The 15067-nt window shown below is 50.6% G+C and overlaps 1 protein-coding gene across 1 annotated transcript; it reads left to right on the forward strand.

The window, feature by feature from the left end:
* The first annotated feature begins 3601 nt into the window (after positions 1–3601).
* On the forward strand, positions 3602–14042 carry TTC24 (tetratricopeptide repeat domain 24). The gene is made up of 11 exons (XM_024216314.2): positions 3602–4361; positions 5274–5489; positions 6645–6773; positions 7096–7217; positions 7729–7848; positions 9018–9124; positions 9253–9416; positions 10566–10719; positions 12302–12384; positions 13537–13594; positions 13940–14042. The coding sequence occupies exons 1-11, from the start codon at positions 3602–3604 to the stop codon at positions 14040–14042; spliced, it is 2016 nt and encodes a 671-aa protein (XP_024072082.2).
* Positions 14043–15067: the final 1025 nt, after the last annotated feature.

Here is a 15067-nt window from a genome sequence, read left to right on the forward strand (position 1 = left end):
TTCTGGGACTGACTCACTATCTGACTGTGGGCAATTCTCTTCCCCTTTCTGTGCCTCAGTTTTCCCATCTGTGAAATGGGAAGGATGAGAAAGATATCACAGTCACTGCCACTTAATTCTTCAAAGCTGTCACTAATGCTGTGCCCCATGGGGGTCATTCAGAAGTTTGCAGGGACAGAACTGAAACATGTGCCCCCTCTGTTCCAAGCACACAGACCCCTGCCACTTGAACTACAAGAGAATCTTCATTAGCTCTTAGCACTATAGGGCCTGTGACACACAGCGGAGCCCTTCTGATTCCACCCAGTAGAGGGCAACAGACCGCATATGCTAGCCAGTTCCTTACAGCCTTCACCTACCTCCCAAGCGTGTTGTGAGGTTTAATTAATTAATAACTGAGGTGCACAAGTGAGAATGGCAGGGTGTTATGTTCACTCTCTTAATACACCCTAAAGTGCTCCAATGTTGTCAGTGGAGGCAGGTGATTGTGCTGCTTTGTCAGGTTGTTTTGTGCTGTTCATGCAACTGTGACCTGGAACAATGCGGAATGCAGGGCCAGATCCATCCCTGGGGTCAATTCCACTGGAGCCCTGGGAGTTACATCAGGGCTAACTCTTGCCTGTGATTCTTTGCAGCTACTTGGAAAGGGGCATGTCTTCAGCACCTGTCATGCATCATGTCCCTATTTGAATGAGCTGGAGCAAGGAGTTGGCCTCCTTTGTTTTACAAAGCACCCTGCAAAAGCCACTGATGAAGTGACCCATGCTAATCCTGTTGGCTTGCACACTAAAATACCCAGCAGCTGCAAGGGCTGTGGGTATATCCCTAACCCCCACACACCCTGCCCAGTGCTGGAAGTCAGGGTGCCAAAACTAAGGAAGGAGAAGAGAATAGCCCTACAATTAGACTGAGAGGCAGTGTGGTCCGGTGGCCTGGGGCTCCGGAGATTTGGGGTCTGTTCCTGACTCTGACAATGACTTGCCGGGTGACCGTGGCCAACTCACTGCAGCTCCGTGCCTCAGTTTCCCCACCAACCCTTTGTCTTGTCTTATAGAGCGTAAGCTCTTTGGTTCAGGAACTTGTCTCTCACTGTATTTACAGACAGTGCTGTGCCTTGCCCCATGGGTTCTGATTTCAGTTGGAGTTTCTAGGTGCTAATGTCATACAAATGATCACGTAGTTCGACTGGTGTGCAAATCTCTTCATGCCCTTTGACTGTGGCAGGAGACAGAGATATGCAGCGGATGGTGTCTCAGGAGAAGAGCTACCAGCTCCCCGCCAGGGGCACCAGAACAACAGCTGGGTCTGGCTAAAACTCCCACAGAAATGCGGGGGAGCAGCAGCATCTGATGGCAAATCGGTGGCTTATGTGCAGTGAGTTTGGTGGGTCTCAGCCATCCACAAAACCAGCCACCCTCATTGTTACTAACGGGCTCCTTTGCTGGCTGCCTTACTAGAGGCTCCAAGACTGAAGATAGGGTGACCAGATGTCCCGATTTTATAGGGACAGTCCCGATATTCGGGGCTTTTTCTTATGTAGGTGCCTATTACCCCCCACCCCGTCCCGATTTTTCACACTTTCTATCTGGTCACCCTACATGAAGAGTGTGCGGGGGAAGCGATACCAGGGCCGTCCCCCTTTCTGTGGATAAAGAGGACTCCAGTCGCCAGGGCGTTTGATCTGGCACCTTCCACCTGTGCTCTATTCACCCACCTTTTAGTCTTTTAAAATCCATAAAGTGTGATTCATAAACACCCACCCCAACCGTGAGCCCTGAGAGGCCGATTTAACCATCCGTCAGGTGACATGCCCCAGCGGAGGAGGGCCCAGCATTGTTGCAGCTGGTTGCCATGGGGCGGCCCAATGTGTCTCAAGCAATGGGAAGGCGATTGAGAAGAAACCAGAGCCCTAAGGGCCATCATGGGGAAGCATTCCCGGGAGGAAGAACCCCAGAGCTCAACAGAACCATGCAGGTTCACCTGCCTGGGTTTCACTCATTTCCTTAGCACTTTCTTAACACTCAGAGGAACAAGCAGCCTGTTGCAGGCTTGAGTGTAATTCACGGGGAGCTGGTCTGATCAGAGCACGCAGCTCCAACTTTCTGGGGTGTTGCAAGGTTGGGCATTGAAGCAGCCTGGCCTAAGGATGATTTCAAGGAGCCTTAGACATTCCTGAGAACCATTCAGGATGCTTCTTTGAGACCACCGGCGTTTTGGCATCAGAACCGTGATCTGCACCTGCCATCTAAGATCTTGGGCGCGCTCTGCAAACAATCATGAAGCATTAGGTAAGTAATGTTATGGATTATTCCTGGTTTGCAGCTGAGAAAACTCAGGCTCAGAGAGGGAGATTTTTCATGGCATTTAGGCACCTAAATCCAATGGAAGGCGTGGCTTTTGAAAATCTACCCCAGCGAAGTTAAGTGACTCACCCAATGTCACCTGGTAAGTCAGTGGCAGAGGCGGGACTATTAACCAGCTGGCTATATTCCCTCAGCTACTGTTCCGTTAGCTATACCCCTCCTCTTGTCTTCCGCTGGCTACTCCTCACCCCGATTCAAGTAGGAATGTGCAGAGGGAGCAGAGAATTTTTTTTTTTTTAATAGTCTCTAGGGCTGTGCCCAGGTCACGTTTTGAAGCTTTTTCTCTTCAACCGTAAGAGCTAGAAACTTAAATTATTTTTGAAAAAATGAAAGCTGAGATTGGCATGTCATCACCTGACTCTAGGAGCAGGGGCTTTCGGAAGTACATCAAGTATCCCAGGGGCTGCATTTGGCCCCATATGCAGCAGCGGCAGAGTGGTGCATGGCAAAATATTAGCCATCATGGCTAGGAACTTAGGAATTGATCAGACCAGTGGTCCATCTAGGCCACTATCCTGTCTCTAATCCCAACGGCTTTAGAGGAAACCAGCAGAAGGCTGCTATGGGATAGCCCCCCCTTCACGCCATGACCCCACACCTGGGAAAAATTCCTCCCATCTGCCATGAATTAGACGTGGGCTGCTCTTGGAGCTTGGTGTTAAATCTGCGCCCTTGTATACATCGATGTGTAGATTCCAGAAGGGAGCGTTGTGATCATCTTCTCTGCCCTCCTGCGTAACCCAGGCCAGAGAACTTCCCCAAAATAATTCCTAGAGCAGAGCTTTTAGGAAAACATCCAGTCCTGATTTTAAAATCGTCAGCGATGGGGACTTCACCACGACCCTTGGCAAATTGTTCCAGTGGCTAATTGCCCTCACTGTCAAAAATTTACACCTGATTTCCAGTCTGAATTGGTCTAGCTTCAACTTCCGGCCATTGGCTCGTGTTGGCCTTTCCCTGCTCACGTGCTGCTTGTGGGAGCGATTGCCTGCAAGGAAATGCTGGTGGTCGCAGCCATGCAATGAAATATCCCACGCAGATGTGGGGGGGATAATGGTGGACCGGAGCAGTGGCCTGACTAGAGGCTAACCTAATGTTACTTTTGGGTCTGATTCAACAGCCATTGTAGTCAGTGGGAAGCCTCCCATGTTAGATCAGTCCCTGTATGGACCCATCTGTGTGACCCCTCCTCTTGTCTTCCGCAGGCCCTCCATGTCCCATCATCGCCAGAACTGTCGATGGCTTCGGTAGAATCCACTGGGTCAGAAGCTCCCCCTGTGGACCTGGATCCCCCCGCACCTCTGGCCTCCAAGAAGAAGAAGAAGAAATGGAAGGAGAAGGCCAAGGCCCCTGCGGAGGCAGGGGAAGGAGGAGACAAGCCTCTGAAGAGCCAAGCTGAGATCGAAGACCTCACCAAGGCAGGCCACCAGGCCCTGTTGCATGGGGAGGCTCAGGAGGCCTTGGCTTGCTTCAAGAAGGCCTTTCTCTTGTCATTGGAAATCCCGAGCGTGCAGGTCCAGAAGGCCTGTGCTTTCAACCTGGGGGCGGCCTACGTGGAGACCGGGAAGCCAGAAAAGGGCCTGGAGTTCCTACTCAAGTCCCAGCCCAAGGAGGGAGAGGCTGGGGAGCACTTGGGGGACCTTTACTTTAACATGGGGGTGGCCCATGAGGGGCTACAGGACTTCCCCAAGGCCCTGGAGCATTTCCGCAAGGCCTTGGGTCACTACTGCCCAGCCCAGGCTGGCAACCAGGCCGGTGCCTATATGAAGATGGGCTATTGTTACTTGGGGATGCAAGACCCTTCACGGGCAGCCCAGTGTTTCCAGGAAGCCGGGCAGGCCTACACCGCAGCTGAGAAGCTAGAAGGTGCCGTGGTGGCCCTGGCTGAGGCCAGTAATTACATGCTGCAGAGCCGGTGGTACGGGGCAGGGGAGATCATCGAGGTGCTGAACAAATGCCAGCTGCTGTGTGAGAACATCCCAAACAAAGTCTTGCTGGGTAAGGCTGGGTGACTTGGGACTACCAAGCCATGCGAGCTGCAGCTCAGTGATTCAAGCCTATAACAAGCCTGTAGTGCACGGCCCTGTCCTTTCTTTGTAAGGCCCTTTTACATTCCTAGGAACCTAGCTGGAGGCAGGCGCCATTTTGTGTCCCTTGAAGCGCAGCATGTTACAGAGGAGACACACATGCTGTGCTCTCCCTCATGGAGGCCGTAGGCTACGGATCAAACCCGGTACAGATCTGTGCAGCTGGTGCGAATGTGGTTTCCTTTGTATGGCACAGTAAATTCCTTGGAGCTCTCTGCTGCCGCTTTGTGTCCCGTCCAGATGGAGCTTGTTGTGAAGGAGACACGCACACTGTGCCTGCACTTTCTCTCTCTCTTTTTCTCTTTCTCTTTCTCCTTTGTCTAAAACCAAAGTTGTTTAGGCCAAAAGTACACAGTGGCTCTTTTCATACGGAAAGAATAACAAGGTTGGTAAGGAGTGAAAGCCACTGCAGTCCAACCAGCAGTATACAGACCAGAAGAGACGAGAAGGGAGTAGCTGCTTGGGGGCCTCTACCCAACAGGGCTTGGTGGGTCTGAGTGCTCCACAGGCCACTCACCACATCACAAAAGCCCCCAACAAAGTTGACGTTAGTTGTCTCCTTTCAGCAGAGGACCCAATGGGCCGTGGGTAGAGTAGTCCAATGATGGGTAGTCAGGGATGTTTGGACTGTGAGGAACGATCCAGCGCCCTGTGGGATGGGCCAGTCGGTCGTTCCCGACTCTAACTTCTCCGATAAGGTCATTTGGTTTATGCTGCTCACTTAGTCATGCATTTGAAGTCTGAGTTCTTGCCCCTTTCTCTTGTCTTCCGACCTTTCATCTGAGAACCCAAGACCACAACCCAGTTCTCTCTCACTCTACAGGCAAGGTCTACAACGACATGGGCCTCAGTTATGCCCAGCTCAAGGTCTTCTCCCTGGCAGCCGAAAGCTTTGAGAAAGCCCTCCCGCTCTGCCAAGCCGACCAGGCAGACCGGCGCAAGGAAGCCGTGGTGCTGCAGAACCTGGGCGCTGCCCACAACACCTTGGAGAACTTCGGCGTGGCTCTGGGGTTCCACCAGAGAGCGGCTTTGCTGCACGGTAGGTGGCAGCGGGGCTGGAGAACGCAGGGCGCTGCAATCGAAGGCTCTGGAACTCTCCATCTAAAACCTTTCACAAAGACTAAAGGGAGAATTTTGGTCTCTGGGCCTCTCAGTCTAGAACCTTTCAGGGGCGCTAGACTATAACAAGAGGAAGGAGACCAATAACATTTTGTCTTCCATCCATTAACAGCACAGACCCCCGGCTACTGATTCAGCATGGAGGGGGATGTCACCCATCTTGGATACCCCAAATTAAACAGCACCCCTCTCCTTCCCCCATGTGCCTTTCTCTTTGACATGCAGACAATGGGACACAGCGGACGCTCACAGCACTTCCGAGCTGATGCAGCATTGATGGTCTCTGGCTCATTGATGATGGCAGTTGGAACATCTTAGGAACACATAAATTGCCACAGGGGATCTGACCCATGGCTAGGAGCCACTGGGTCAGAGGAAGATGAAAAAAAACCCTAGTGGACAATTATAGAATAACCAGAAAGTCTCTTCTTAGCCCATTCAGTTAGTGATGAGACACGTACGCTGAAGCATGAGCGTTTATAACCCAAATAATTTCTTTATCTTCTCTAATGTAATCGTGGATGATAAATGCCTAGTCCTTTTTAAAATCATGTCCTTGCTGTCCTGTAGCGGTGAGTTCCACAAGTTAAATAGGCGTTGTGATTTTTAAAAAGTATCCTTGGGATGGAGCAAAGGGAATTATGGGAACTTGACCTCAAGCTCCCACAATTTCCCATGGGGAAGGTTGCTATCCCACAATAAGAAACTTTAAAATAAGTAAGAAACTTTAAAATATGTTCTTCAGACAATTGGGGTTAAATAATTTTCGCTTTGAGCCAGCAAAGTGAGGCTGTTTCTGTTGAGGGAAATATAGAGCCTTTTTTTCTGTACAGCAAGTCCTTCATGCTTTAGTTTCCAAAGATGTTTCCGGACTGGTGGACTTCTTGTAGGACCTGGCAGGTTTTCAAACAGCAGCTTCTTTAGTTGATTAGATTACTAGAAGGGTGCAGCATACTCCAGCGCACAGCCTGTAATGTTCCTTGAGCTGGCTAGTTCAGGCACTCCTCCCGACTGCAGTGCGGACGTACCCAGCCTGACACCAGCTCTGAAAGGGGATGGGTTTGTCTGTTTCCAGGTATGCTGGGGAACAGAAAGGCTCAAGGGCAGTGTTTTGGCAACTTGGCCTATGCATTCAGCCAGCTGGGGGACCACGAGGCCGCGGGGGAGAACTATCTGCACGCCATGCAGGCCTTCAAGGATTCGGGTAAGGGGAGCCGCGGCTCAGGATGGGGCGTTGGCCATCCCTAGCCCGTGGGCAGGTTTTTCTCCCTAGGGGCGTGTTGGGGGCCTGGTACCAGCCTGCGCCGCTCAGTTCTGTTATCTTAGCAGCCCTCCCAAGCTAAGAAGATTCAGGCTGGATCAGCCCTTGGGTGGGGGGCCGCCAAGGAAGCTAAAAGAAACGGTATTGGCGACTGGGGAGGTGCTGCTCTTCCCTCGGAATGGGCTGGCACAGCGCTAGGGAATGCTGGGATGACGTCTGACCCTACTGCTCTCTCTTCTGACCCAGTCTCCCCCTCTGTGTCCAGATGACCTCCCTGGGCAATGGCAGGCTTGCGAAGGGCTAGGAGCAGCCCGCTTCCACTTAGGAGACCCCGAGAAGGCGATCCTGCATTACAAGGAGGCACTAACATTGCTCTCTAAGTGCCGGGTAAGGCGTCTGGGTGCGTAGACCAATCCACACTCCACCAAGCCTGACCCTAAAGCCAGTGGCCACCGTCTGTCAGGATGACGGCCCTGGCTGTGCAATTCGGGGTGTCTGCGCCCGCCCTCGTAATGAGCTGGTCTCTCCTCCTCAAGTGACGGCTGGGAGGACGAACCTGCTACGGCCTTCGCAAATGGAGACCTCCCCGGGTAAAAGGGAAAGAATGATACTGACCAGATTGATCAGTGGGGGAGGGTGTGAGGCTTTTCTTAGGCTTGTAAAGGTCTTGGAGAGCCTCAGGCCTGGGTGAACTAGGATATTATTCATTCATCCAAACGCTTCCCATTTAATTTGGGATCCTTGCTAGGAAAGCAACGTGGGGGGGCCAAGCAGTTCAAAAGCACGACCATGCCACGATTCAGTCAGACTGGTGACCCAGGCCCACGTGCGGGATTGTAGCACCGGCCACCCCTTCTCCCTGTTCGGTCTAACTGGGCCCTCTTCCACTTCCCGGCAGGATGTCCCCGAAACGGCCCAGGAGCGGATCGTGAACAAGCTCACGGATGCCATCCAGTACCAGCTCTCTCTGAACAGCCACTTCTCCCACGGGGGCGGGATAGCCGCGGCTGCCCCTCTGGTGAGTCACGAACGGCTTCCCCTTAGCCTCTGGGGACCGAAATTAGCCCTGCTCTGCGTGATCAGCAGGCGCAGGGGATGTCGGGGAAGCCTCGTCACTTGGATCCCTTTAGGCCTGGGTTTGCATCCCTGACTCACCTGAACAGTCCTGTAGGAATCTATGGAACCAAGGCCGAAAAAATCTCACGGTGCTGCAGAATATGCTTCAGCAAACACCCCTACCTTGGCCAAGCCAGAATGTGGAGAAGGAGGTTGACTAGGGGATTTAATGCAAAACCTGCTCGCAGTTACAGCCGCGTAAGCCCATTGGCGTATAAGCTTGCATAGCTGTAACAGAGAAGAGATGTCGGCCATAGTTCTCTTCCATCTTTAATGCCTGTGATTCCATGAAGGCTAAAGGGACCTTTGGATGTCCCTGAGAACTTCCTTCTAGTGCTCCCCACGGTGAGAAATTCAACATGGCGTCTTAGACTATAAGGCCAGAAGGGACCAGTGTGGTCATCTAGTCTGACCTATATGACAGTAATGGCTCGTAACGCTGACGTTCACCATGGTGGTTCTGCAGGGGTCTGGATTGTTAGTGGAGAAAACTAGAGGGTAAATACTCAGGGCCTGATTCTTCCCTGCCCTGCTCCTTGTGCACTTATTTACAGCGGGTGAAAAATGCTACCAGATCAGAGAGGTCAAGTAACAAGCAGAACCGGCTCCAGGGTTTTTGCCGGGAAAAAAAAATAAAAAAGCCGCGATTGCAATTGTGATCGGCGGCACTCCGGCGGCAGCTCCACCGCGCCGCTTTCTTCTTCGGCGGGAATCCGGCGGCAGGTGCTTCCCTCCGAGAGGGACCCGCCGCCGAGCAGCCCGACGTGCCGCCCCTTCTCCTTGGCCGCCCCAAGCACCTGCTTGCTGGGCTGGTGCCGGCCCTGGTAACAAGAGACAATACAGCTCAAGTGGCCAATCTGCTCTGTATCGCTAAACAAGGAAAAGAGGTTTGTTTGCTTTTCCTGAGATCGATCTATCTATCCCTATACACACCCATCATCATCTATCTATCTACATACACACCCATCTATCTGTCTGTCTATCTATCTATCTATCCCATCGAGGTGGATCTCTCTATCACTCCCAATGCTGTAGTTTCTAGGCACTGACACTCTCTATCTCTCTGCTCAGAAACACTTTCCTGGGAAGTTACAGACCTCCAGTCAGGTCCGGTTTTCCACAGCACTGCACCAGGGGCATGGGAACAGGCCCCAGGCATTGCACCAGGGAAGCAATTCGTAAGTAGGACAGCATGGACAACATGACACCCATCACTGTGGGGGTCTTTCCCCTTCCTTTCCCGTCTTGTTGGACCCGGTCAGTACCTTAACCAGAAAGCCAACCTTCTTCTCTGTGGCTATAACAGGTCCTTCGTGAAGCACATCCCCCCAGCAGAGACCGCAGAGGAGCAATATGAGTCCGTGCTGAGTGCTTCAATGCATCCGAGACCTTCTCCACAGCGAAGGGCCCGGGGTGGCTCGCAGCACACTGGGAGGCAGCCTCTGCAGGGACCAAGTTACAGGGCTTCAGGTAAGAGGCTGGGCGGATTGGAATAAGGTTTGGTTCTACAGCGACGTGTCGAGGTCCCAGCTGAGATCTAAGCCCTGTTCTCATAGACTTGAAGGTCAGAAGGGACTAGCATGATCATCTAGTCTGACCTCCTACACACTGCTGCACAGGCAGTCCCAGCCCTGAAGGATGTATATCTCAATGACAGAGGATTATGCTATGGAGTGTCGTGGTACCCGGGTCGGTCCCAGGATGTTTGGGAGACAAGGTGGGGGAGGTAATAGCTTTTATGGGACCAACTGCTGGTGGTGAGAGAGACCAGCTTTCGCGCTTACCCAGAGCTCTTCTTCAGGTCTGGGAAAGGTACTCCCAGGGTCACAGATATATAGAGCGATCGCTGTCTATCACTATCAGTTCTCATTCTCAAAGGAAACCTGCCCAACACTTTCCAAAGACGAGTCTGGGAGCTTAAATTCCTAACTCCGCTCGACACGGAAAATCATGGACTGAACAGAGACACTGGATTTATGGCTTATTGCAACCATCTGTAACCCACGAACCTCCTCTTTTTATCCTGTGACTGCAGAAGTTTTAATGGGCCACTCTGCCTTGAATGGTCCCTTACAATCGGAGCTAACTACTTATGCCAAGCAAATCTGTTCCACCTGGCATTTTGCTGTGATGCTCGGAGTCCCTTTCCCAGACCTGAAGAAGAGCTCTATGTGGCTCGAAAGCTTGTCTCTCTCCCCAGCCGAAGCTGGGCCAATAAAAGCTATTCCCTCACCCACCTTGTCTCTCTAAAGGATTATCTCCGTTTTACAAATGGCAAGTTACAGCACAGAGAAATATAAGGGACTTGCTCAAGGTCACATAAGGAGTCTGTGTCAGAGCCAGGATTTGTACCGAGCTCTCCTGAGTCCCAAATCCAGGGCCTTAGGCACAGGATTCCTGGGTTCTGTTACCAGCTCTGCTACTGGCCTGCTGGGTGACCTTGGGCAAATCACTTCCCCGCTCTGTGCCTCAGTTTCCCCATCAGTATAATGGGGATAATGATACTGACCTCTTTCGTAAGGCGCTTTGAGATCTGCTGATGAAAAATGCAATATATCAGATAGGCATTATAGTATTAATTATAATTATTACCTAACCATTTAAACTTCTTCTTTGAAGAGGTGGGTGCTGCACAGACAACGGTCCTGGGGGAAGGATCCACACTAGATCACAGAGACCCACGCTGCCGCCCGGTGCTAGCACACAATCGCTGCGAGGAGCTCAACAGCGCTGTCACGGCTCCAGAATATCACAACCAGCCCCAGGCTAATAGGTGGGTAAAAGAGAGACTCAAAATAGGTGCTGGCTGGTAAAAGTGCCCTAGGAAATTGTTCAGCAGGAAGTTGTGACACTGATGGTGCACCGAGCCATTGCATCATGAAGTGGTGTAACCATAAAGACGCTCAGTGATGTTGTATCATGATACAAATTTCACAAGAAGACTGAGGCGGCCTCTGGGAGCGACACAAAGTTTAGCGTCCACGTTGTATGTTAACCTTATACATAATTGTAGATACACTTGTCCCAGGTTCACCTGAGCCATCTTGCAAAGCAAGTGTGCCTTAATTTAATAGCAATAAATCAGTGTCTAACTCAAGATGGCCGCCTGGCCTTTAATTTCATAACATAAGAACTAGAGTCCTTCAGGGGCCCAACCAAAATGGTGAAGTCAAAGGTAAGCCCAGTGTTGTCTGCTAGTTACTGCTAGTCTGGACTCTTGGGTTCTATTCCCCACTGTGGGGAGCAGCACTCTCCAATGGCCAGGGAAAGGATGACTAGGAAGATGGGTAGGGGCTTATCTTGGGACTGGTTTATTGGGTTAAAAAAAAAAACAGGAGAGATCCTTCCTTCCCTGTCCCAGTTCCCCCAGAACCTGCCCCTAGAAGAAGCAACTAGCCCTTTTTATCTTCCATGCTGGGTTCTGATTGGTTTTTGCCTGCTCCTGGCCTTTCTAGCCAGTGGAGGACCAATTCTTGTTGGTCCTGCCAGCAACTGACCCTGAGTGGCCTCTCTAGGCAGTTCTTGGAGGTCTGAATTCACTGCTCTTTTTCTTCAAAAGGATGCCTTCTTGGAGGGGGTTGCACCAAGGCAGTGGGGCCTCCAGTGTGGGGCAGCAAATGCCTAGATCACCCATCACAACACTGATGGAAAAATACGATAACAGTGATTGTAATATAGTAGTTACTAGCGCTTAACATGTGTGGGGAGAGGGTCAGAGGGGTCACAGACCCAGCCAAAAAATAATAATAATAGAGCAGGGTCACCATGTGGTGGACTTCAAGCACCATTTTACCAAAGCGGGTGCTCCCAGACGGCAATAGACCCCCCCCACACACACTTTTTTCAGCCCACTTTAAGCACTGATAGTTCCCACCCTTATAAGACTCAAAATGAAGGGCTAAAACAGGTATAAAAATAATTAGAATTGATATTAGCTAAAATTACACATCCTATTAGATAAAAGATACATAATATTAACTCCAAGCAGGTGTAAAAATAATCGTAATTGGTATGCTGATTGGAGTCAAGGCTGGGGTGTGATTTAGTAAAGGGAAAATACATGAATCTTGATGTTTCATTACACAGAGAAATTAACAATTAAACCTCGCCTTGGTATTTCTGAATTTTGTATGGTTTGGAAAATGAGAAATGACCAATGAGAGCAATGGTAGCGCGGGTTCTATGGAGTCTTTTTGTTTATGAATTAGACACGAAGATCTAGGTGTGAATTCTCATTGCCACAGCAATGTAAAGGGGCCCTAGTGTAAATGAAAATTCAGACTCTAATTTAGCCTGTCATGTTTCTGATTATCCTGTCACTGTCATATCAAAGTGCCTTTACTTTGTTCGCCTAGCAATTTGAACAACACTTACCTGCACCCGGATCCTTTCTACTACAACTGCCTGCAGAATGGGAGATGCCATCATTCATCGAAAAGTAAGCAGGAAAACAAAATATTGATGCCTTATAAAGAAAGCAATGCTAGGTCCTGATTCCCCATCGGCCTGCACCTTGTGCCGTCCTTTGCAGCATGTCCAAAGCTCTGCGAGTCTTACGATATTTGGGGGTTTTCTTCAAGCCCCAGCTGCTGGAGTCAGGTGATTGCATGAGAATCTCAGCTCTCAGGGTTCTTTTTAAATGGTTCTAGCTCTTGTGATTGCAAAGAAAAGCTTTGAAAATGTGAATTGAGTGTAACACTAGAGGATAAAAATATCCCAGACTAAATAAAAACAACCCTTACTTTTATTTTTAATTATTATTATTTTAAATTTCATGATTTTAGGAGGGCTGATGCATTTTGAACACTTGTGGGCGGCAATTCTGCATGCACGCCTATGCAAAGTGTGCGTAGTATGCTACCAAATCAGAGGCAGCACGGTCCAGTGGATAGAGCACTGAACTGGGTGTCAAGAGACCTGGGTTCTCTTATTCCTGAATAAGTCCTTAAAATGGGCCATGGGGGCTGTGTGTGGTCATTAGACGTGATCCACTGGTTTGGATTAAGTGCGTATCAGGGATTGGACATTTCTGTGGGTATCAGGAGTAGACGGAGCTTTCATAATTAATGACAGCAAATTCTGGAAGGAATCTCTCATGCTCCAGGGCTGAAGCTGAGACCTAACTATTAAAAATCAGCATGAGATCTACGTAGGGGACAGATAATCCCCCATCTGCCTACTGCAGGGGTTGCACAGAGTTTAATTCATAGAGTTTAAGGTCAGATCATATAACACAGGCCTTTAAATTCCACCCAGTCACCGCAGAACTGAGCCCAAGAACTTGGGTTTGGCTAACGCGTCTCTTCCAGGCAGGCAGGCAGGCTTGCTCTGAAGACCTAAAGAAATGGAAGGTTCTTCCTCTGACCACGCGGCTGGCCACTGTCACAGACAGGATATGGACTAGGTGGACGTTGGGAGTGATCCGTTCGGCCGTTCCTATGTTTATCAGGCCAGGTTCATGCCTGGTATAACTCCGTTGTCTTCCACTGAAACCGAGCTGTAAAATACAAGCAAACGGAGAATATTTTGTATCGACTGGAAGTAAATGTTTCCGCTTGGGGCGTTGCTGAGTGTTGCTCTTTTCCATCAGATTTCACAGGCCCTCACGACTATGAAACCCTCCGACTGAGAACGAGGACCCTGGAGCGGTAGGTGATGCTGCAGTGGGAACAGTTCCCAGGCCATGGGATCGTTGGTCGGGAGTAGGTCCATTGGGAGTTGGGTTGGGATCACGCACTGAATTCACCCCACCAACTTCTCTGCAGCACCCCAGCGAGGAAATAAGGCCATTGCTCGGGTACTGAGTAGAGCTGGAAGAAGTGTGGCCTAGCGGTGGGAGCTTAGAAAGACAAACTAGAGCTGCTAGCTAGTGGAATCCGCTGCCCCGCCAGCTCACCTGTCTGCTCCCCCGGCGGCGTGCGGAGTCACTGCAACTGACTGGAACACCTAAAAAACAACGTTAATAGCTCCCCTCGTGTTTGCTCCCCTCCTAGAGCTGCTGCCAACCCAGCTGGATGTCTCCCCGGCGAGAGACCGGAGCCCTGGCCACAGCAAAGGAGACGCAGGTTCGAGTCCATAATGTGCACGCTCATGTGATGGTAAATTACAGCGGCTCGACTTTGCTCTGCTCTGAGTAAACCAGGGATGCTTAGACATTGAGTCGTAGCAGGGTGCAGGGCACATTTACCCTTCTCGGTCTACAAAGCCCTCCATAGACTTCCCCCCAACCTCTTCAAGGCAGCGTCCTCCCCTCTGTCCCTCCACCACTGGTGCAAGGGCCTTCTCCTCTGCATCCCTCGCCCTCTGGAGCAACCTCCATCTTGCCGAATCCCCAGCTCCTCTCGACTGAGACACGAGACAGGATGTCTTTCCACAAGTCGTCGGGCTCAGCAATCCCCCAGCCGTGTATTAGCCAGACTAGATGACCACGGAGGTCCTTCCTGACATTACAAATCCATGATGCAAATTTAGATGATAAACTCTTTGGGGCAGGGAGCGTCGTTTTGTACAGCAGCTTGCACCATGGGGTCAGGATCGAGCTCCTGGGTGCTACGGCTTACACATAATAAAATGCAAATATATCTTCCCTCCCTCCTTTCTTGCCTTTTTTCCCTCCCTCTCTACTGCTGTTTGACTTTGCACACTACAAATAACTGGCAATCAGTCGTCACTGTACGTCGCTTTGCAATCGTTTGGCTGTAAGCTGCTCTCCAATGGGGTGCTGTATTTTACTATATATAACAGGTCTGCTTCAAAGGCACCTTGGCTAGGTACCACTTATTGCCCAAGCGTTACTCTGTTGTAAATAGTAATGATCTCTCCTGTCTGTAACCTCTGCTGCATGTAAGATACACCAAGATGCTCCTGGTCAATGGATAGAAGGGAGCCCCGGTTAGTGTGAGACGGTCTAATTTACACCTCCTCTGAGTTTGGCCCTTGGTCACTGGACTATGGAAAGCCAAGGGCTGCTGATTTCATGACCCCCCCCGCCGCCCCGTTTCCTGGGTCACAGTGGGGCCAGTACAAACTTCCATTGGCTTAAGATCAGGCCCTGAAATCATGAGCCTTCAGCACTTGAGCTAAAGGAGTAACTCCCTTAGCTGGCAGCTGTAGTAGACTCT

This window comes from Terrapene carolina, unplaced genomic scaffold (assembly GCF_002925995.2).
Source record: "Terrapene carolina triunguis isolate 2854851 unplaced genomic scaffold, T_m_triunguis-2.0 Scaffold227, whole genome shotgun sequence".
In the NCBI taxonomy this organism is placed as follows: domain Eukaryota; kingdom Metazoa; phylum Chordata; order Testudines; family Emydidae; genus Terrapene; species Terrapene triunguis.

Bases quoted from the DNA above. Each gene is read 5' to 3' on its own strand.
- TTC24 (XM_024216314.2), top strand. From the start codon at position 3,602: ATGGCTTCGGTAGAATCCACTGGGTCAGAAGCTCCCCCTGTGGACCTG. The intron at 9,125-9,252 runs GTAAGTAGGACA...TGGCTATAACAG, and splicing joins TTGCACCAGGGAAGCAATTC to GTCCTTCGTGAAGCACATCC. The intron at 13,595-13,939 runs GTAGGTGATGCT...CTCCCCTCCTAG, and splicing joins AGAACGAGGACCCTGGAGCG to AGCTGCTGCCAACCCAGCTG.